We start from the raw sequence: 24,353 nt of genomic DNA on the forward strand, positions 1-24,353 counted from the left end.
TGTTGTAACAGAAATATCTAAAGATGTCCATTTTGTACCCGACACAGATGTTGTAACAGAAATATCTAAAGATGTCCATTTCGTACCCGACACAGATGTTGTAACAGAAATATCTAAAGATGTCCGTTTCGTACCCGACAGAGATGTTGTAACAGAAATATCTAAAGGTGTCCATTCTGTACCTGTCAGAGATGTTGTAACAGATATATCTAAAGATGTCCATATCATACCTGACAGAAATGTTATAACAGAAATATCTAAAGGTGTCTATTCTGTGTCCGACAAAGATGTTGTAACAGAAATATCTAAAGATGTCCATTTTGTACCCGACAGAGATGTTGTAACAGAAATATCTGCTGATGTCCATTCTGCATTCGACAGAGATGTTGTAACAGAAATATCTAAAGATGTCCATATCGTACCCGACAGAAATGTTATAACAGAAATATCTAAAGGTGTCTTTTCTGTGTCCGACAGAGATGTTGTAACAGAAATATCTAAAGATGCCTCTATCATACCCAATAGGGATTTTGTAACTGAAATATGTAAAGATGTCCATACTATACCTGACAGAGATTTTGTAACAGAAATATCTGCAGATGCCCATCCTGTAGCTGACAGAGATTTTGTCGTAGAAAGATTTGAAAATGTCCATGGGATACCTATCACAGATTTTATACCAGAAATATCTGCTGATGTCTTTACTGTACCTGACAGAGATTTTGTAGCAGAAATATCTAAAGATGCCCATCCTGCATCCAACAGGTCAAAACCAGTGGTAAAACAAATAGAGACAACCATCTTTTCTAAAGTCTCCCATAAAGAGTTACAACCTGCAGGTATGGCAAGAAGCACTGTTCAAATACTCCATCCTTCTTTGCCAGATAGCAAACTTGAGCCAACCTCTTTCAGTTCATCGACAAAAAAAACAGCGATAGATGCAAAAGAACCTGGATATGGATTTGAACTTATGGAAGACCATGAAACAGCTTTTGACCAACAGCGTGCAGGTATTGACCATGTACAAGATGATGTGCAATCAGGGAAGCCTGAAGAAGGTCATGACGTACATGAGCAACCCACATCAGCAGAAAATCGCATTGAAATGATAGGTGTAGCTAAAATCAAACAGAAAGAGCCACAATATGAGGCAAAGATTGTGAGTTCCCCCTGGATGATAAAAACGTCTCCTTTATCAGAGGAAATGGAAACTTTAACCTATGTTAGTGCATTGAAAAAGCCATCTCCAATTGGCAAAATAGGATCACCTGACAAAGCAGAATTTAGGGAAGGCCATGAGACAGCTTTTGACAGTGTTACCAGAATGCACAAAGACTTTCTGACAGAAAACCAAGCACATGGCCATGGAACAACTGATCAGTCAACAGATGGAGAAACAGCAATGGTCAGCACATCTGAAATTAGTCAGAAAGAATCACAACAAAAATGGAAAGTCAAAAGTAAAATCCAAACAGGAAAAATGCCTTGCTCAACAGAGGATAACAAAACATCAAGTTTCATCAGTTCATTCATGGAAGAGACATCAACAGAAGTACCAAGCAGCCAATCTGAATTTGTAGTGGCAGAAGGACCTCTAAAACAAGAGACTTCTGCAGTCAACCATTGCCCACCTGCATTTTTCCATCATATTGCATCTTCTGAAATTAAGCAAGGAGAATCATGTGAGCTTGAATGCCAATTTTATGGGCACCCACAACCTACTGTAGTTTGGTATAAGGGTGAATGCCCAATATCTCGAAATAGGGACTATAATATTCACTCCACAGAAAACAGATCTACAATGAGTATTGGGTGCACTTGCAAAGAACATGAAGGAGTATATGCATGCGTAATATTCAACCAATATGGAACTGCATCCACATTTGCGACCCTTACAATACAAGGTAAGATTCACCATTCTTTACTGATGAACTTTTTAAAAAATTAAAATATGTTGTAATTAGATATTTATGAATTAAGATTTTCAATTAAGGTAAAATAACATTTATTTTCCAGAACCAGAAGCAAAGTTGTTCGAAGAATCTTTGCAAAGATTTGATATACATGTGACTGAGGCACCAGAGAACAAGACTGAAGAAGATAATGTTGATCAGCTGATTGAAAATGAAATGGAATCATATTTTCCAGAATTTGCTAGAACTGGATCTACCTTACAATTACCAAAAGCTTCAGTGCCCAAACCTTGTCCAAGAGGTTTTTCTTTACTTTCTTCTCCTGTTGAAATTAAAATAACTGCTCCAACCCCAATACCAGAGCAAGATGAGGAACATAAACAGTTAATGCAAGAAGATAAATTTGATTCCAAGGATTCATCTCAAGAACCGTTCTCACAGACTGCAAAGCATAAATTTACTTTCTCTTTTGACGTAATTTCTGAACCACCACAGGTTGTGAAAGAACTGGATAGGATTTGTTGTGCGGAAGGAGAATCCGTAATGTTTGAATGTTTAATTTCTGGAGAGCCAACACCTGATGTTACATGGATCCAAAATGACAGAGTTTTAACTGGTGATAATAACAAGTACCGATTTGAAGAGAATAGTGGCATATATAGATTATATATTGAAAATGTTTTAGCATCTGATATGGGGAGCTATAAGTGTGTTGCTAAAAATAAATCGGGAGAAGTACAGAGTATATCGAGTCTTACTGTTCAGCCTGTAGTGCATAGTTTTATTTGCCATCTGAAGGATACTGAGTCATCTGATGAAGAAGCAGAGTCATCACTTAGCCGTTTTCTGCTTAATCTAAGTAAAATAGGACAGATTGAAGACATTGAGCAGCAAGAACAATTAACAGTCCAGGAAGGGCATAGAGATACTTCTCCTTTATTTAGCGTTAAGGAACAACCACTTAATTTTATACCTGAAACTGAAGGTTTTGTAACTTCCACTGGCGATGAATTTACAAATGAAATTTCAACTTTAAGGGAAAAGGACAATAAAGCAGTTCTGAGCTTTTGGACTTCCCTTTCTGATGAAGTTTCATCTATAAGGGAGGAGAGCGATAACAATGTCATAGGTTCAGCAATGTCTTTTGGTGAATGTTCAAGCAAATGCTCATCTTCAGTGAAGGCTAGTAATAACATTGCCACAGACTTAGAATTGATGGATCAAAAAATGCCAGATGAAACAGGAGAAGAAACATATTCTATCAGTGAATATTTACGGTCTCTCAATACAAACCAGAAGTTATCTAAAGATTGGAAAACGGGAGAGGAAACAGAACCAAACCGGGACAAATGTGCCTCTGAAGGTGAAATGTATGAGGATAGCGTATTTCCAGATAGTGTAATTCAGCAAGTTATTAAAAGTAATAATGTAGGAACAACAGAAAATGTGTCAGAGATGGAGTTAAGTGATAACTTAGCATCTTCTAAAATTGACTATGATGTTAACATAGATTCAGTGGAAACAATCTCTAAGAAAGATGAGAGGGGTGAAAATGAGGGTGTTTCAGTTGCACAATATCTCATTTCTGCAAGACAGGAAGAAGCAGTGGCTCACGAAGAGGCAAATAATGAAGCATTTGGCTACGATGAATCTGGAATAACTTCAATGGAGGTTGAGGAAGTAACATTTGCTGCTGTTTATGACTACTATAATCAAAATGAAGAATGGACACGGTCCCTTTCTCCGGAATCTGAAATGTCAATTGAAATTAGCAGTACAATTAGTGATGACGTTTCAGAGAATGAAAGATTTTATACACCACCCTTGGCTTTTGAAAACTATCGATCTGCTGTATCCGCAGAGTCATTCCATACCCCACCGCAGTCTCCTGGCTATGCCACTCCCCCAGAAATGTTGCCTTCACTTAATGCGGGTCGATCTTCTGGTGCTTTTCTCGAGAGGTTTTATACACCACCAGAATTTTTCAGAACTCCAATAGATGAGGGTATTGAAACAACTCCTTTTGAATGTGTAAGTCTTGCTACTGAAGAGCAAAGATCCGAGTTATTTTCCACACCTCCACAACAAACTGAGGCAAAAGGAAATGAAATGCCACCTGCATTTATCAAACCTCTTGTCAGAAAGAGAATTCATGAAGGAGGAACACTCACATTTATCATTGAGGTAATTGGTTGCCCAACTCCAAATGTTAAGTGGTATAGAAAAAAGTCATTATTAGAACCAAACCATAGAACTAGACTTGAAAGAGAGGGAGGTTCGTGTATATTGGTAATTAATAGTATTCAGAGAGAGGATGAAGGAGAATACATTTGCAGTGCTGTAAACATCATAGGGGAAGCCAAAAGTGTTACTCAGGTAGACGTTTTACCACAGGATGGAAGGTCAATTGCATTGCCACCCCCAGTGACTCATCAACACGTCATAGAGTTTGATGTGCAGCAAGGCCAGACATCAAGGTCTCCTTCACCTCAAGAAATTCTTCTGGAAGTCGAACTTGATGAACATGAAGTGAAGGAATTTGAAAAACAGATAAAAATTATTACAATTCCTGAATTCACTCCTGACAACAAAAACATGATTGTCTCCCTGGATGTCCTCCCTTTGATGATGTCTGATGAACATAATGTTGACTTTTTAACAAAAGATAATGAAGACGTGAAAATTGACTTTGAAGTCACAGAAGTGCCCCCACGATTTGTCAGCCATATATTTGACTTTGAGATTCCAGAAAACACTGATGCAGTCTTTGAATGCTCAGTGACAGGTATCCCCAAGCCTGAGGTAATGTGGTTCAGAAATGATTCACTTATAACATTTGATGGCAAAAAATACATTAGAACAGATACCCCTCATCATAGTCTTAAAATAACCAATGTTCGTCCTTCTGACAGTGGCACATACACTTGCAAAGCAGCGAATAGTGTTGGAGAAACAACATGTAGAGGCTATCTTACAGTAACAAATTCATGTATGGCACTTACAAAAGCAGGTGGTAGAGCTGTTGCTGCTGTGTCATTAGCTAGTGCTCAGGAATGTCTCCAGGAATTAGATGTTGATATTGGTAATTCTTTACTGCAGAGCAACCAGGATTCTGAAATTGAAGTTGAGTTTGATATTGAACAAGGTAAAGATGATTCTCAGAAATCAGTGAAGCTCATAGCAGTGACAGAGAATGGAAATGAAGAAAAAGGAGAGAAATGTGTGAACATTAGTTTTGATGTATTTGCTGAGCCTGCCAAGGATGAGACTATTCAGTTTAAGGGAGAGGCTTCTGAGAACTGTTCATTTGAATTTCAAGTGACAGAAACTCCCCCTAGATTTGTAGTATCCCTCCTTGACTGTGTCACCAGTATTGGGAGTATGGCATCTTTTCAGTGTTTTGTGACTGGTACTCCGAAACCCAATATAATGTGGTATACGAATGACCAAATACTTGAAGGTGACAAACACATCATTGAGGAAAAAGACTCTGGACATCATTATTTGAACATTGCAAATATTACAGAAAGTGATGCTGGAGTATATAAGTGCAAAGCTGTTAACAAAGCTGGGGAAGCAGTTTCAGAAGCAGTTTTAAAAGTACTTCATCTGTAAAATAGTACTTTTCAAATGTCTTGTGACATAGTTTGAATAATAAAAAACTGATTTTTGTTTTAGATTTATGGTGCATTTATGAATTTGCTCATTTCAAATATGAAAATTAAATTGGTCTTACCACACAGAACATTTATATCTTCTTATTTGATGTTGCTGAAAAGATGGTTCGTATATAGTGGGTGTGTGTTGATTTAAAGCAATTTTACCCTGCAGTGGTTTCTCAGCAGTGGAGCTTTGATTTTGTAATGATTAAGGTATTAGCTGAAAAGCAACTATTGCAAAAATAGTGATTGTTTTGGACTAGGAATTTTAAATGGCCTGGCCAAGTCAAACATAGGATAATAATAAATGTTGATATTTTGAGGGGTTTTATATCAAGCAGGTTAACCATGACTGATTTGAAAGGCATATTTATACTGAAAAACATAATGTCCTATGTATGCATATGATTCCATGAAACACCAGTCCTGTTGAATTAGCACAGTAACTTTGACGTAAACTTCACCAAGATCCTTGAACTACATGTAATTAATATTTTGCCTTTTTTTTTCAAGTATGTCACCTTTTAATTATGACTTTCTCCAGGTAATTGTATTATCTGCTTTCTAAAATTGCTGTAGTGATACAGGAAAATTCTGTCATTCTGAATTCCTTTATTTTACCCCAATACCTTGCTTCTGCATGAAGCTGTGTCTGACAACTCAATTGAGTTCCACAATTAACTACATGCAGAGGCCCAGGTACTAATCTCATCAGAGTTTGCATTCAAACACAGATTCTTCACTGTTAGGTACTGGCGATATGCTTTTTGGAGATATTTACTTCATAATGCATGCAGGTTTTTCATTTGAAAGATAGATCAAGATGTTGAAATACTTTAAGGAGAATATTCATCATATTTGGTATACATATATCTTGTTAACATTTAACCTAACTGAAGATGTGAACTGATATACAAAAATTGATTTATTGTTAACCCTATGAATACTATAATTCTTCATTGTGCAATTATTTCTTAGTGCATGTTGGCTGGAAAATTTAACTAAGAGGAAATTCAGGGTCAAAAAACGTTTCCCAGATCTTACTTTGTAATTTACTGAAGTAAATGTATAGTTTGACAATAGTTCCCAGCATATTCCAGAGTCCTGTTTGACGCAAAGTCCATTTGACTAATTGACACTCAAGCCAAGCTTACATAAATAACTCAAGTTGTTGAGTTACAAAACCAAATAGCTGTAATATTTAGAGTTGTCTTTTGCCTGTTTTGTTTCCTCTTGGTATCATTACAGATTTGGACAAAAGTGTAATTTCGAAAGTATTTTAATTTAGGCTAGAAATTCATGTGAGTGATCCTAGAGTAAATTCATTAAACATGCTCATATGGTATTCCCCGGCCACTTTTTTTATTAGGATCACTAATCTCAATTGTTTAATGCTGCAATGCCATAATTAAAATCCACTGAGCAAAGTCAGATAAGTATTTTAAACAATTATTTGCTAACATCGCAAACATCAATTTCTTGCCTAATATTTTACTGTTGTCAAAATAGTGCCTGATAATTTTGAGCTTTGTGAAGTTGTCATCTTTGGAAACTGCTTAATACTTGGAAGGAAGACCAAGCTGAGGGATTGTGATTGAGGGAGTTGAAAGTGATGCCAATTGTCATATGAAGGACTAGGATTGATACTTTCACGATTATGAGTCACAGTTCTTGAATGGATATATCAGGATAAGAACTATTGCAGTAGACATGACAGGATAGTTCTGATCATTATAATTCAGAAGTTTTTTTTGTAAGTTGGCTTCATTTATAATACACGTGTTTTATTCATTCTTTGCTTATTTACTTTTAGATACCTCTTGTATTTACTATTTTCCAGCAAATGTAGAGGAGAAATATCTGGCCCCAGAGCTTTTTAACTAGAAAGTACACAAATCTCATCAAACTCTTTTCATAAATTTCCTATCTTGTAAGTAAGAATGTCCTTGGCATTCCTAAATCGTCTTGTGTTATCTTTTTGACTGTGCTTAAAAACAAAAACCTGTATTGGGAATTCCCATATAGAAACCACATCATACCAGCTGTGACATTGGAGCACCTATGTGCTACGTCACTACACAGCTAGGCATCCAAAGTTTGGACAGTTTAGTGTTGTTTGTTATTCTATTGTTAATTTTAATGGCATTGCTTGGAGGCCAGAAGGGCTTGAGAGATAGACCAGTTCCAGGATTAAGAGTATATTTGACAGCCAGGCAGAACATACTGATGTGTGTTACCACAGTTACTTTTGGATGAAGTAAGCTGTGTGCCACAATAGATCTTAATGTGTGCTGAGAAAGATTATCCAATCTGTCAATTAAATCTTTTGAGCAGTTTCCATAATTATGAAAGCAGTAAAAACTTACATTCATTGTGTCCAAAAATGACCTCAATGACGTAATGTGGATGATGTCAGAGTTATTGTAAAGCTACAAATGAAATTGAGTTCTGCGGTGAGTTTGCAAATAATCATATTATATGTGGATCATTTCTTTGATTGTCACTATCATTTTGATATTTATTTTCTAATTTGTTAATTATACATTTAAAATGTATATTTTCCATTGAAAGCAATGTTTAATATTTGTCCAACATGTGTAAACTGTTTGGTATTGAAGAATAGGCTTTAATGGGTTGAATGCTATAAATTCCAATTCTTTTTTCAAAGTTATATTGTTTGTGCTATAAGCATAAATTAATACTTTGGTCACTATGTTTATCAGTTATGTTCTGATAAGTACAACCATCTGGTTGTGTGAAAGCACAAGTTGTCTTCTATGATTTACCTGCCCCATTTGACATGATTTAAGACATGATGTTTGAAAAAATGTAAGACTTCCATCTTTTCTGAGAAGTTGCTTAACACAGGCATCATTCATTCCTTGTACAGGTTTCTGTTGCTGTATATTGTGAATATACCATGTTCTGATGCTGCATAGAGTAGTGAATGATAGTACCATTGGTGTTATTTTCAAGTAATAATGCAATTGATACATAATGCATGTTTTCTTCCACTTATCTCTCATCCCTTAAAAACTGGAGCTAATGCAGGGATGTGGGCCATTTCACAGTGGTCTGTGAACATTGGTAAATCATTTGAATGTAGAACCAATATGATGAATGTTATCCTGCATTTAGGTGATGTCCACAAAAGCTAGGCTGAATTTACCAGACCCTGAGTGATGACAAGGGGTGAGAAAGTGGATGATGTTAACTGGTTAATTAGTAGGGAACTGTGTTAATGTGATTCTCTTCGATTGTTCTGCTGATAGGAAAGTTTTCCTTTGATGGGTTGCAGTGTGGGTTACTATCTACTCCATGGAGGAAGATAGTCAATGACATAATTTGAGGGTTCAAGTAAGAACCCAATTTATGGATTTATGGATCCAGTTTATGGATCTGTCAGCATGTATTGTGCCTCCTTTATTGGTCCACCAGCTGTACTAAATTAACATCGTGGTGATGCTGATGTATCACAGCCAGAGGGTCAATGTCCCAGAAAGCTTGAAAGACAACCTCCACATCCCTAATGATCCATTGAAGAGTTTTCTCTTTGGTTGATGTGGCCTATCTCCCTTGGCCATCCTGAATTTTAGATTTTCCTTGCAGGGTCTCATTGTCCCTCAGCAGCTGTGGCCTCGCTCAGTTATTGCTAGGACCTCAGGACTGCCAATCCAGCAATCTGGTAGCATCAGGAAACTTCCACCCATTATTCATAATTGGATAATGGACTTTCAAGTACAGTCAATTAATTGATTTCCATCAGTAAAAATCACTGAACCAGTCCTACCTTTGCAAGTGGGTCTCACCCTGAAGTTGGGGTCCCAAAGGCAACTGTAAAATTCAGCCTTATGTCCCGTATGGATTGCTGGACACCAATCACGAACAGGAACTCCTGATTTTCTTTTGCGATGGTCAGAGGATGTTAAAGCCAATATCAGGATTTCATTGCTACCAAGTTAAGAGGAGATTAGCAGGAATCAGGTTTTGGGTGGAATGGTGCTACAGGGATGTTGCATCTATCGTCCAAACCACTGGACGAGTCCCTGGCTTGCTTTTAAACACGTAAATCAAGGTTCTCTACTGGTTTGACAACATTGGGTTACCGGAAGATTAACAAGGTTTACAAATGATACCTGGGTTATTTTTCAGTTTAAAAACTTAGCAGACTATGAAACTTATTATTTTGTTAGAGTTATTAATAAAGGTAGGAATACATTTTTCTTTTAGCTTGGTTATGATACAAAGACAATTTTTGTGATTGAAAAATATGTATTTCAGTGATGGAATAAAGTTTATATTAGAAATTATTTGGGCCTTTAGAAAATTTGTAACATGCAATGCATTTTTTGTGCAGTAATAAATAGTATCAATGACTATCCTGGAATGTTGTCATGGTAGGATGTATCTCCACCACCAGCATACAACAAACTACAGAGCTTCTTATTACTCACCTTGATTAGGAAATGGAGAATATAGATTTGACATTAAAATTATCTGTAAATAATTGCTTTTTTTTCAGAAGTCACACATTTAGGATCAACAAATCTCAATAAAGTTTAACTTAAATAGTTCAATTTTAATTTGAATCATGACAGCAAGTTTTTCTTCATATAATGAGATATTCAAAGTAGTCGAAAAACATTCATCCACCTTTTCTGACTTTCTACACAGCATCCCAGACTACTATAGAAACTGTATTTGTATTATTTTGAAGCAACTTGAGTTTGTTATGCAAACAACTGCCATTAATATTTGTAATTTTCTTCCAGTTTCCAGTATTACTCACAATCAACATGCTTTCTAAAGTTAAGCATCTTATTTTTTATACAGAATTTTCTAGCTCTGTTACCACCGCTGCTGAAGATGAAAGGGAAGATTCCTACAGCAGTGAACTTCATGTGTCAGACAAAACATTTGAACTCAAGCCTGAAACTGCAGCCCTTTCTAGCATTTTGGACATAACCACTGATGCTAAGCCTCTACAAACAGTGCCAGTATTTGTTAAGTGCATTTCTAGTATAGAGGTAGTTGTGGAAGATGTAGCTAAATTCTCAGTTACTGTCACTGGATTACCAAAACCCTCTATTCAGTGGTTTTATAACAGTAAAAAATTGACTCCTTCATCAAACTACAAGTTTGTTTATGATAGGAATGAATATAGTCTAATCATACCTTATGCAAAATTTACAGATGAGGGACAATATACCTGCTGTGCTACTAGTGCACTTGGAGAGACTTCATGTAGTGCATACCTGAAGATCAAACCAAAGGAAGGGTTCAGGAAATCCTCTGCAAAACCCCCAGTTGCAAAATTAGCAGATAAGAAAATGCCAATGATGCCAGCAGAAATCATACATCCACCTAGGGGTCAGCCACCACATTTTCTCCAGGAACTTAAATCTTTGCAGTGCCCAGAAGGCCTGCCTGCCATATTTGAGTATGTAGTGACAGGCGAACCAATGCCAGAAATACTTTGGTACAAAGAAAACAACCAAATTCATCAGAGTTTGCATTGCTGCCTTAGTTCTAACCCTGATGGCTCTGGCTCATTGACTATTAATAAAGCACAGAAAGATGACAGTGGTTTGTATTCCTGCAAAGCATTTAATCAATTTGGTGAAGCAATTTGCACAGCAGAGCTAATTGTGTTCAGTGGTATGTTTGCTACCGTTGAACATACAAAACAGGAAGTTGTTCAAAAGCACAATACTCAGACATATAAAAAGTCTGTATGTGACCATGCCACAGAGTCACGTTTGTTCACAGTAACATTGCCTGGTGATGCTCGGGCTGAGTTACAAGACGGAGATCAACTGGTCTATACAATAGCTTCTGAAGATAAACATCCTGTTCACAGTGAACAGACAGGCATGTTGCATGAGGTGACATTCTCTGCTGCTGAAGCAACAATTGCTGGAAAGCGGCAGGTAGTAATGCATTCACAAACTACTCAAGAGAGTCTAGGCTATATAGAGCAGCATTATGAACCTTTTAAAAGTCCACCAATACTTGAATTATCAAGCACTGAAGTACAGTTAGACACTACCCTTCGCTTGCCCTCAGTTGAGGAGCAAACTGTTATTCCAAAGGAAAGTAACTTACGTATCAGAGATTCACCTAGTGTAACAGCTAAAACAAAAACAAAAGACATAAGCATCTTATCTGAGGAAAAGCATCAAATTCCTAGCTTCAGGACTTCAACCCTTAACATTGTAGAAAAAGGAATAACAAAAACAGAGCCGGTGTACTCTGTACACAGTTACAAGATTGAGGGACAGCGAGAAACACCCAAAGAAGCTTTGTTTACTTTTGAAACTCCCGAGTTACAGAAATGTGAAATACTAAAAGAAAGAAAAATGGAGGTTCACGCAGCCATAGCAACAGAGAAGAAAACAGTAAGACATGAAATGACAAAAGACATACAGACATTAGATGCATTAAGAGAGGCAAAGTTGTCAAAAGAATTGCCAAAAGCACTCTTGACATCTGTTACTGAAAGCCAGAAATCATTACCAAAGGAAGCTCTGTTTGAAGTGCACAAAGGTGACATATTGCAAGCTTCGTTGATGAAAGATAAGCTTGTTAGAACTGCCTTAACTGCCGAAGAAAAGCAACAGCTTATGGGTGAACATGCTGAAATAATAATTGGTTTAGATAGTGCCATCTCAATAACATCAAAAAAAGAAGAAAAGAAACCTTTGCATTTACAGATTGTGCAAAGTCAGGACACTCTGCCCAAAGAATCAACTTTTACTTTTGAGGTACCTACAGAAGAAAAAGCTGATACTAGAAAAAGCCCAACATTGCTACATTCCTTACTATTGGAAGAGCAGCATCTCATATCACAAGACCATACAACTCCATTAACTGAGGCAAAAGATGCCACAATAATTAAACTGACAAAAGAACATGTGCCTATTTTATGTCCTCATTCTGTGATGACTGAATGCATTCTTCATAAGGAAGGTATTTTACCTTATGAGAAGCCAGCTACTCATATTGCAGGACAGAAACTTGAGAAAGCATATAGCTATGCTGCTGTTTTTGAAGAGAAACCGGAATTGTCAGCTGAACAAACGAAAATGCTTAAAATGGAAATTAAAAGTTCAAAGGCTGAAGCCAAAACTGAGCTTCTGCCACAAGAGTTTCTTCCATCTGTAACTGTACCAATGCACATAGCAAAGGAGAAAATGCTTACCATTGAAGATGGAGAGCAGCATGCAGTCATAAATAAATTGGATGACACAGTCAAACAGTTCAGCACTATAACCGAGAACAAGGTAGTGCAAGATGGTTCTCTTGCCCTGTTTGAAGGCTTAAGTACAGCATGCTGTGAAGATAAATATGAATCAAAACTCCCTTCAATTTCTGTTCAGGTTAAAGAAAAGGCAATAGTTATTGAAAGCACCAGAATGTTAGAGGCTGCAGAAAAGGATTTTGCAGCAAGAATCCAACAGGGACAGTCAGTAAGATTTCCATTGTTACTTCAAGAAAAACACCTCATTGAAGAAGAACATTCTTCATCAATCACAAGATCGGAGCAAGAAGTTCTAAAGGTAGAAAAACAGCCAAAAGAGAAACTACTCACTCATGTAATACAAGAAAGTGAGGTACTCCAAAAAGAAAAAGCTCTTTATGTTGAAGCTCCCCATGCAGCGACCTTAGATGTTGGTATACAGATTAGAAAAGCATTGCAATCTGCTTTGGCAAGTGAGCAATGTGTTCTTTCATCTCTCTCAAGGGGTAGCATAGAAGAGATGGAGATTAAGGAATTAAAAGTTCAAAAAGAACCCAAGTGCATTTTATATACATACCAAATTACTAATGTCAATCCTCCAATAGACATAACTCTGTCATTAGAAGGAGAATATCCTCAGAAAGCTGATTTAAGAAAAGAATTGACAGCTGCTTTCCATGCTATTACTCATGAACAACAGCGTGCTTTTCTAGCTGAGCGACTGGATACAATCCATGTACCAATTGATACTTTAGAAAAATTGCACATCAGCATTACTCCTGCCAAAGAGATTATCTCACTTGATGCTGTCACCATTTCTGAAAGCACCTCAAAGAAGGCAACCACTGAATCAGAGGGTTTTATTCAGGATTTTAAATCTGTGGAAACTGTTGAAGAAGTGACAGTAGTGAGTCACATAAGAGATGTTGGTGGTACAATAATTACTACAGATGCTCCTTCAGCATCTGTTCCAGTGGAACAACCAACAGAAATCCTCAAAAAAGAGAAGGAAATGGAAGAAATTAGAATTATTCATAGTTCTAAACCAAGAAAGCCAGGTGAAACACCAATAAAACCCCCCAAAGACAAACCAATAATTGTTGAAGGTCTTACAGACATCACTGTAGATGAAGATAGTGAAGTTAAATTGAGCACAGTCATAACTAAAGTTAACAATGTCAATTGGTATATCAATGGGAAACGAATTACATCAAAAAATGAGTTCAAATGTTTGCAAGAATGTGACACTTACTCAATTATAATCAACAAAGTACAGAAAGAGGAACATCAAGGAGAATATGTCTGTGAGGCACTGAATGAAGCTGGAAAAGCAACTACTTCTGCAAAACTCACAGTTATTATCAGAGGTTGGATTATGGGGATAAAATCTTTGTTAATACGAACTTCAAAAGCTAATATAAACTAACTTCATAGTAATTTCTCAAAACCCAACTTAGTTTACTCTAATAAATTAACATGACTAAATACTTCCTTTTGCCCCTTCCCTTCCTTTCTGTCTTCCTTCTTTCCTTCCTTACTTACTTTCAAAGTAAAAGAATGGTTGATTAACATCCTTCTCTATCTACTGTGCAGTCAAAGCCTGAAAAGATCATATCAGTTTATTCCATGAATATTTAACAAAAAAAAGTTAAAAATTAACATCATTACTTTAGAAAAAAAATTCAGCTGATTTTGTATTAATTTAAGTGAAAATTCCATTCCAACTTGATGCAATCTTTACATGCTTTCACTGCTGACAATGAGTAAATTTGGAAGCTTAGTGCTGTGTTTAAAGCTTACTGTGAATATATTATTCTTTATTGCCCTCTGCACTTTAACATTAGCAATTAATTTGCATCAGCCATGATATTTTAAGTTTCTACTAACTGGCGTATATTGTTTTCATCCCCATATCCACATTTGAAGAGTTGCTGAATTTTTATCATTGTCACCACTTTTGTCATAACGAAAAGTCAACTGAACATTGCATTTCTTCTTAAACCTTAATATCACCTTTTTATCATCTACTTTTTTTCTAGGGAAAAAAACATTTCATAGATGTACCAATTATTTGCATGCTTCTGGACACCACACATGTCAATATATTGTGAATTTCATTCATTGAGTTCTTACCATTTATTATGTTGAGCACAACTACTGGTCAGCTAACATTTCTTAACAATCATTTCTTCTCTACAGTCACTCTTTGGATTGTTAGTTTCTGTCACCCTCCCTGCACCATCCTTGAGTTTCTGAGGGCCACATCTAGACCCTATGCTAAAAATATGGTTCACTATTGCTCTCTTATCACAGTTTTTTTCTTACATTTTAAATCTGTAGTGCCTCCATCTTTCAAGAGGAAGATCGAAACACTGGAGGTTATAGTTGGACAGGCTACCCAATTTGAATGTGAGGTTGACCCCATTCCTGATGTCAGGTTCCAGTGGTTCCGAGCAAGAGCTGAACTTCGTGACAGTGAAAAGTACAGCATTGTGACTGAGAAATATACTTCCATCTTGAAACTTCTGAAACCCCAGCTAATTGACTGTGGTGACTATACGTGTAGAGCATCAAACCGGTGTGGCAGTGTAAGCAGCACAGCTAAACTGATTGTGACTGGTAAGTCATTTGTGGTAAAACTGTCTTTCATTTTAGCAATTCATTTTCAGCTTGATTATTCTGACAGTTCATGTGGTCTTGCATCTATATTTACTTTACGTATGTCACAAATTATCACTCACTTCCAACAGTAACAACACGTCTTGATTTTTATGTAGTTTGATAACTTCTTTAAAAAGTATTTAAGTGTTTATAGTTTTGGCCATCATCTTTTAGGTTTTGGAAAACCATTGCTGTGTTGTCTGATACCAACAAAAGTCTCTCTTCATTTGTGAGAGAGAATGGGTTGAATCTTCGCATTTGGATTGTGATTCTGACAATCCAGGTTGAGAACCCAGATAGCCCAATAGATGGGCTATCACTCATGATCTTCTTAGAAGCAGCCAATTCACCTGCGTGTGGCAAACGGTCCAGTGAAATGACAAGCCCATGGGAAGATGTGCAGCATTATTCACCAGTGGTTCCACTGGAGTGTTGGGCAATGCTAAGATGAGCAGACTATCAGGGTTCTCCCTAAAACTGAAGTGCTCTCTGGAAAATTGTAAAATGTTCAAAATTTCTCAGGGCTACACCTATCAGGCCATCAGGGTGATACTCCTCAACAGAATGGCTGACAGCCGAAAGGTCATTTCCAGTTAATTGTGGGCTTTGACCTCAGTGAATGCCCTGACTGTTGTCTGGAAGATCACAGTAGTGGCCTGGCTTCCCTGAATTTATCCCAATATGTATTTAACTCATAAATTATGCTAGAAAACAAATTCTGCCTTTCCATATATATTACTTCATCTTTGGATGAAAAATATTTCACTCTGAATTCATGTGTTGCTTCAGTTATCATAAAGTAACACAATATGGTGCTAAGATAACCAAATTAAATAAGACTGTCTTGTATTTTTTAAAATGATGAACTATATGAATTTTGCAACAAATTCTGCAATGAGTATTAGTGTGTCTTTTTTTTTTGTTGCCTTTCCTACTTCCTTTCAAACAAATTGTGACAATATACCAGTAAGTGCTGGCTGAAAGCCTAATTCATTTAAAACTGAAAGTCCTAACCAAGGTGTTTCTTTTGTAGAACTTACCCCACCAAGCTTCATAACTAGACTGCAATCAGTTACAACTTTTGTGGGTAAGACAGCAAATCTTCAGTGCACAGTGGCTGGATCACCCATGATACATACCACTTGGCAGAAGAATGGTGTTGATATTATTGATGAAGAGAACTGCAAAATATCAGTCAAGGACAATAAGCGTGTTTTAGAAATTCATGACTTAAAGGTTCAGAACAAAGGAACTTATTCCTGCAAAGTGACCAATGACTGTGGTACTGATATTTGCAGTGCTGATCTAATTGTACTTGACAAACCACATTTCATTAAGACTCTTGGACCTGCTCAGACTATACTTAACTGCAGCACACTTCTTGAATGCCAAGTGGATGAAGACAGAGCAGTTAAGATATCATGGAAAAAAGATGGAATAGAACTTCACACTGGCAAAGATTATAAAATTACATTTGAAGACAAGATAGCAGTTTTAGAAATCCTGAAAACCAAAGTGAAAGATGCAGGAAATTATGTATGTACAGCTTCAAATGAAGCTGGAAGTGATTCCTGTTCAGCAGCATTAACAGTAAAAGGTAAGGAAAGTTATGGATTATAAACCTCTGCAAAAAAAAAAACTCATGGTTGCTTCATATAAAACTAATTACGGTTTTCAAAATTTTCTGGGAGGCAGTATTTCTTGCTACAAGTTAAACAAGTAACACTATTTCTAGCTGGTTCTTAGTTTTGGTTTTTATATCTTACATTTGTGCAATCATACTTACTGCATAATACTTTCATTAATACACCTTGATTAAAGGCTGTTTTGTAATGCAGCTGATTCTTAGCACCATTTTCTACTTTTGATCATTATTTGAACTCTATTCAAATATATCTTTCCTTCAGGATAATTTCTACATAGTGAGATTAGAGGTAATACAATTCTTTTGTTTAATATATATTAATTAATGTATCATAGGTATATTATGGTTTTCTTTGAAGTGAAAATATATGTGGATATATTCCAATCACAGCTGCCCTTTTTATTTAATTAAATAGGTGTTGATTGTAAATATTCTGTGTTTTACAAAACCACATGGCTTTAAACTTGTCCAGAAATAATCTTGATCTGGGGTTAAATGTGATGAAAACTGTTGAATGAAAAGAGGACCTGTTAGTAACTAAATACGTGGAATACAGTCAGGTTAATTAGAATATTATTGTGCAATTAGGATTGGATTTAAGTTCACATGTAACACTAATGTGTAGTAAGCAGATGCAGATGGCCTCATGGGAAAATGCTATGCAGCAGGAACAGACATCTGACTCAAAAAGAAAAGGGCTGGTTATTAAATTCTCCTGGGTACAAGGAGTTCAGAAAAGATAGGAAGAGAAAAGGGAATACAGTATTGATGAAGGAGAAGCATTTCAATGTTGGAATGAGAAGATGTACCAGTGAGACCAAAAGCACTATCTATTTGGCTAAAGCTAAGGAACTAAAATAATTATGTAAATACATTGTTTGGTGCAGGTTATAAGCCTTCAACTATTTGGAAAGATGTCAAGCGAAAAAAATAAGTTTTCATGTGGGCCTTTAATTACCCATTGAAAGACTGAAGGGCAGAGACGGACAGGAGTTTGAAGAATGTGTTCTTGAAAAATTTCTATAACAGTATCTTTCTAGTCCAAAGGGAGAGGATGCATTGCTCAACCTGCTTCTTGGAAATGAAGAGGGCCAATTGGATCAAATATCAATAAAGTAGTTTGTAGGGGCCAGTATTATTCCATCATGAAGTTTGGGTTGGCTATGGGAAAGGATTGAAAGCCTGTGTAAGAATAACTAATGGGGGGGGAAGCACTTCAATGGGACTAAGAATAGATCTGGCCCAAATAAGTAAGGTTTAGAGGTTACAAATGTACCTGAACATTGGGCTCAATAAGAACGTTAGGCAAAAGTGAGGACTGCAGATGCTGAAAACCAGAGTTTAGATCAAAGTGGTGCTGGAAAAGCACAGCAGGTCAGGCAGCATCCAAGGAGCTGGAAAATCAACATTTCAGGCAAAAGCCCTTCATCAGGAATAGAAGCAGGAAGCCTCCAGGGTGGAGAGATAAATGGGGAGGTGGGGCTGGGGAAAAGGTAGCAAAGAGTACAATTGGTGAATGGGGGTGGGGATGGAGATGATAGGTCAGAGGGTAGGGAGTTCCCTCCATGACTACCTGGTCAGGTCCACGTCCCCCAACAAACCACCGTCCTGTCCTGTCACCCTCCCCTGCCACCGCAGGAATTGCAAAACCTTCTCCCTCACCTCCATCCAAGGTCCCAAAGGAGCCTTCCACATCCATCAAAATTTCACCTGCACATCCGCCAATGTCATTTATTGTATCCGTTGCTCCCGATGCGGTCTCCTCCACATTGGGGAGACTGGACGCCTCCTCGCAAAGTGCTTCAGGGAACATCTCCGGGACACCCGTATCAATCAACCCCACCCCCCGTGGCCCAACATTTCAACTCCTCCTCCCACACTGCGGAGGACATGCAGGTTCTGGGTCTCCTCCACCGCCGCTCCCTCACCACCCGACGCCTGGAAGAAGAACGCCTCATCTTCCACCTCGGAACACTTCAACCCCAGGGCATCAATGTGGACTTCAACAGTTTCCTCATTTCTCTTCTGGCCACCTTATCTCAGTTCCAACCTTCCAGCTCAGCACTGTCCTACCTGCCAATCTCCCTTCCTACCTATCTGCTCCACCCTCCCCTCTGACCTATCACCTCCATCCCCACCCCATCCACCTATTGTACTCTTTGCTACTTTCTCCCCAGCCCCACCACCTCCCCCACCCCACCCTGGAGGCTCCCTGCCTCTATTCCTGATGAAGGGCTTTTGCCCAAAACGTTGATTTTCCTGCTCAATAAGAAAGTTCATGTGTGGTCAAGTACACTTCATGCAGGTGTAAGGTAGACAAACAAATCTACAACTCCTTAAGCAAAGGGAGAGATAGAGGTTAAGATGAAGCAGAGTGTTAAATGTAGAAGGTTCAGAGAGGAATTTAATTTAATCAACTTCCTTGAGGTATTGATGAACTGGGAGAGAGTATTGATGAAGGCAATGCTTTTGATATAGTGGACTTCCAAAAGGCATTTGATAAATCGCCAATCGATAAACTTGTGAGTAAAGTTAAAGCTTTTGGAATGAAATTGACTCTGGCAATATTCTTATGAATTTGGTGGACTGACTACAAACAAAGAGTAGTGGAGAATATCTGTTTTCAGACTGCAATAATTTTTATAGAACAGTCATCGAGGGATGTGTGTGAACTCTACACTTTGTGACATCCTGACCTTCATCTTGATGTACATAGCACAATTTGAAAATTTACATATTATGCAAAACATGGAACCATTGTGAATTGTGAGGAGGATAGTGTAGAACTTCAAAAAGACATACTTTGATGGAATTGGTGGATAATTGGGAGATGAAATTGCATGTAATGTTTAAGTAATCATTTTCATAGGAGGAATACAGATGAGTACAAAATAAAGGGCCAAATTCTAAAGGAGTAAAGGAGCAGAGAGATGTATATATGCATAAATTATAGAGTGTAACAGAACAGGTTGAGAAAGTGCTTTTAAAAGAAAGCCTAACCATCCTTGGATTTACCATTGTTAAGTAGGGATTAAATCTGTATTTTAAAAATTAGTTTGGTCTCAACTGGGAATTAGATCTTTAGTTGTAAAGGACAACTTTGCAGGGCTGCTAGGAAAAGGCATGCAGTGGATCGCTTCCTCAAACAGCCAGCACAGGCATGATAGCTCAGGATGGTCTGTTGTGCTCTAACCACTCTAGACAAACACATGACACACTCACTGCTCTAAATTAACCACAATGGCCTAAGGGTGAGAAAACCATCTTTCGCCACTCTGGACTTAATCAAGAATGGAATCAGTAAAGTAAACATCTCTCCAATGCCCTCTCCCCCAACCACAAATCCTGAGGTTTGGAGAAATTAAATTCTGCTCTTCATATTTCTTTTATCTTTTGCTTATCTCTGTTGATTTAATTGAATGTTACAATGAAAATTGTATTTTTCAAAAAGAATATCTGAAAGTGAAGTGCTAAGCAGCTATAGTGTGAAGGATTCTGTTGATTGCATAGATTTTAGAAATAATGCGCATCTGACCCAAAAAAGTGAATTTCAGTTGTCAATTTAACAATTTTATTTTTTATATATAACTAAATAATATTTTGTCTTTACCTTTCTTGAAGTATGTTGAAAAATTAAAGAATTCAACATTTTTTCAATTATCCATAATATCTTAATTAATGTTGATTGATATCTTACGTGTTACATCTTTATAAAAGTTCTTAGTAATATTCTCGTTTTGTAAATGCCTATCGTTTGGCATCTCTTAAAATGTTGCTTCAAACCTTCTTTCAGAGCCACCTTCATTCCTTAAGAAGCTACAACCAACGTTGCTGTTGAAACAAGGTGATTCAGCACACTTGAAGTGCCAAGTGAAAGGGTCACCTGAAATCATTGTTACCTGGTATAAGGACAATAAGATTCTCCATTCTTCAGAAAAATTCAAAATGTCATTTGTTGATTCAATAACTGTCCTTGAGATTAATAATCTAAATGTGGAAGACAGTGGGGATTATGTGTGTGAAGCACAAAATGATGCTGGTACTGATACTTGCAGCTCTGTCATCACAATCAAAGGTCTGTATGATGTTGCTATTGGTTTCATACCACCTTTCTTCTTTTACCTATCCCATAAAAATTATCAGAATTTAATTTTAGCATGAGATTTTTGTGTTCCTTTGTAGAACCTCCTTCTTTTATCAAAGCATTTGAACCCACTGAAGTGGTAAAAGGATTTGGTTGCACTCTTGAATGTGAGCTGGCTGGCACAGCTCCATTTGAAGTTCTTTGGCATAAAGACAGGAAACCAATTCGAACTAGCAGGAAATACAAGATGGTTTCCCAAGATGCTCATGTTTCACTCCATATTAGCTTCTTTGAGTCTTCAGATGTTGGTGATTATCAATGCACTGTTTCCAATGAATTAGGAAAATGTCTCTGTGGTGCAACGGTAAAATTGAAAGGTTAGTAATACTCTCAAGAAGTGAGAAAAACATGTTCATAATTGCAGTCTTAAACAGATCTTTAACTATTAACAAAGATTGTTTTTTGGATGGACTATAAGATGCATATTCTGTGTGTTCACTTTAAATTAGAACCACCATCATTTGTGAAGAAGATTGAAAATACTACTGCACTTCTAGGAAGTTCAGCTGTATTTCAGTGCAGCATCAAAGGCTCACCTCCCATCACTTTAACTTGGCTGAAAGATAAAGATATTGTCACAGAGAGTAATAACCTCAAAATGACTTATGAGAATAATGTTGGTACTCTTCAAATTGCTGCTGTTGAAATGAACAATGGTGGAAAGTACACCTGTATTGCAGAAAATGAAGCAGGAAGTCAAAAATGTCTGGCAACATTAGTTGTAAAAGGTTAGTTTGAGAATGTGTTGGCTCATTGCATGCAATCTTCAAACTTTATAAAACAATGATGAGTTATGAGTTTTGTTAATGGTAACCAACTATTTCATTTTGCCACAGAGCCTGCAAATATCTTAGAGAAAGCAGAACCAATTAGTGTGACTGCAGGGGACCCAGCAACTTTGGAATTCACTGTAACTGGCACACCGGAACTAAAATTTAAATGGTTCAGGAATGGCAAAGAACTGATATCCAGTAGAAAATATAAAACAACTTTTTCAAAAAATGTCGCCAGCCTAAGGATTATTTCTGCAGAAAATGAGGATAGTGGTGAATACTCTTTTGAGGTCAAAAATGATGTGGGCAGTTGCAGTTGCAATACATTTATTAATGTACTGGGTTAGTATATCTAATTTTATTTTCCCCTTGCTCGTTGAAAAATTAAGGGTAATTTTAATTTTATTTTGGTGCCTTATTGATTTGTTGTTCTGTCTTGGACAGATCGTATGATTGCACCCTCCTTCACTAAAAAGTTACGAAAGATGACCAGCATCTTGGGTGCTACTTTTCACATGGAATGCAAATTTTCTGGTTCAATGCCAGTCAACATTTATTGGTATAAAGATGACAAAGAGTTAACAGCCAGTGATAAGTACAGAATGTTTTGTAAAGATACCACAGCTACTTTGACGATTGATCAGTTAGAGATTGCAGATGGTGGAACTTACTTCTGCAAAGTTACTAATTCAGCAGGAAGTGATGAATGCAGTGGAGTCTTAAGTATAAAAGGTTTGAACAAACAATTGGATTCTGCTTTTGCATGATATTTTGTCTCTTGCTATTTTAAATTGCATTCAAGGCATATTCTTCATTTAAAATTGCTCAAGTTTGGCCAACTTTTTTGTTGCATTTGTTTGCAAGTTACTCTGATGATTAGATGTGTAATCGTAATAAATGCTCAAATATTGATTTACACATGTAAGCATTTCCAAGATTTCTGGGGCTTCTCTTTTTGCTGTCTTTCTCTCTTGAAGTTGTCAGTTTCTTATCAAGGCATAATTCCATGACATTTTTGCACTTTATCCAACTGCCCATTACTTATATGTGAAGCTTAGAAGAGAATGTTGATGGGGTGCTCACTATAGGAATCATTTTTGTAGATCTACATCTTTCCTTTGCTAAATTCCCATGCACACACATTTTTACCTGGAGATTGGAGAAGAGAATTTTATGTAATTTTGCCTTGCTAATGACAGTGCTCAGATTAATTCTAATTAACTAAATTACCGTGGCTATGAAACTACTAATTCAACACAAATTAGGAGTTGAACGTTGTTTGTTTCTGGTCTCTGCTTACTTACTGAGCTTTCATGGGGGACTGTAGAATGTCTGAAAGTTAATTGCTAGAATTCTTTGAGTTGCTGATCTCAGTTAGCTACCAGTTGACTGTCAGGACCCTAACATTATCCTCCAACATTGGTCAATGCAAATTGAAATGGAAGAAAGAAATAGTGTGAAAATTTACTTGTTCTATAGTTATATTCATTCATGATGCATAATTCTTATGCTTTATGTCTGAATGTCTTTTAGAGCCTCCAAGCTTTATCATGAAGCCTGCATCTGAACGTGTTCTGCCAGGTTCAACTGTGAAATTTAAGGCTGTGGTAAATGGAACACCTCCAATGTCAATGAAGTGGTTCAAGGATAACACAGAACTTGTGACTGGTGGCAGCTGTTTTATTATGAAGGATATTTCTACAACTTGTCTTGAGATTTTTTCAGCTAAGTCTTCTGACAAGGGAGATTACATTTGTGAAATTAGCAATGATGCTGGAGTAATTTCCTGTACCACAAACCTTTTTGTAAAAGGTGATTTTTTTTTTAATATATGGTCTGTTCAGTTACATTCAATATGTTTAACACTTTCTCTGCTCTTTCGATTAAAATATCACAAAAATTGTTAGAGGTAACACTCTTTGGTTAATACTAGGAGTTGAAGTGATGGTCACTGTGAAGTGCCATGCATTGCCTTTATCTTCTTCATTTATGAATCTTTTTAAATTCAATCTTTGTAACATCTTGATTTTATAGAACCACCAGTGTTTATAAGAAAACCAGAGCTATCAAAATTACTGAAAAGAGGTGATTCAGCTCGGTTTGAATGTGAAGTGACTGGCACACCTGAAATTAAAATTACCTGGTATAGGGAAGACAAGCAAATTCACCCCAGTGAGAAATATCGAACATCATTTGTTAACTCTGTGGCCATTCTTGAAATTCTTGATGGTGATGTGGAAGACAGTGGAGAATACAGTTGCGAAGCTAAGAATGAAGTTGCTAGTGAGAGTTGCAGTGTTTCTGTAACAATTAAAGGT

The 24,353-nt window shown here is 37.0% G+C and overlaps 1 protein-coding gene across 1 annotated transcript in view; it reads left to right on the plus strand.

Moving 5' to 3' along the window:
- ttn.1 (titin, tandem duplicate 1) overlaps positions 1-24,353 on the plus strand; it is a 336,276-nt gene that overhangs the window by 71,458 nt on the left and 240,465 nt on the right. Inside the window, exons 44-56 of the mRNA XM_043694489.1 lie at positions 18-1,904; positions 2,017-5,524; positions 9,766-9,779; positions 10,406-14,179; positions 15,153-15,431; positions 16,507-17,070; positions 20,912-21,193; positions 21,301-21,579; positions 21,712-21,990; positions 22,099-22,377; positions 22,480-22,767; positions 23,569-23,847; positions 24,070-24,351. Of these exons, the coding sequence (XP_043550424.1) occupies positions 18-1,904; positions 2,017-5,524; positions 9,766-9,779; positions 10,406-14,179; positions 15,153-15,431; positions 16,507-17,070; positions 20,912-21,193; positions 21,301-21,579; positions 21,712-21,990; positions 22,099-22,377; positions 22,480-22,767; positions 23,569-23,847; positions 24,070-24,351 (11,994 nt within the window). The remainder of the gene's footprint in view (positions 1-17; positions 1,905-2,016; positions 5,525-9,765; positions 9,780-10,405; positions 14,180-15,152; positions 15,432-16,506; positions 17,071-20,911; positions 21,194-21,300; positions 21,580-21,711; positions 21,991-22,098; positions 22,378-22,479; positions 22,768-23,568; positions 23,848-24,069; positions 24,352-24,353) is intronic.

This window comes from Chiloscyllium plagiosum, chromosome 7, assembly GCF_004010195.1.
Source record: "Chiloscyllium plagiosum isolate BGI_BamShark_2017 chromosome 7, ASM401019v2, whole genome shotgun sequence".
NCBI classification, from domain to species: Eukaryota; Metazoa; Chordata; class Chondrichthyes; order Orectolobiformes; family Hemiscylliidae; genus Chiloscyllium; species Chiloscyllium plagiosum.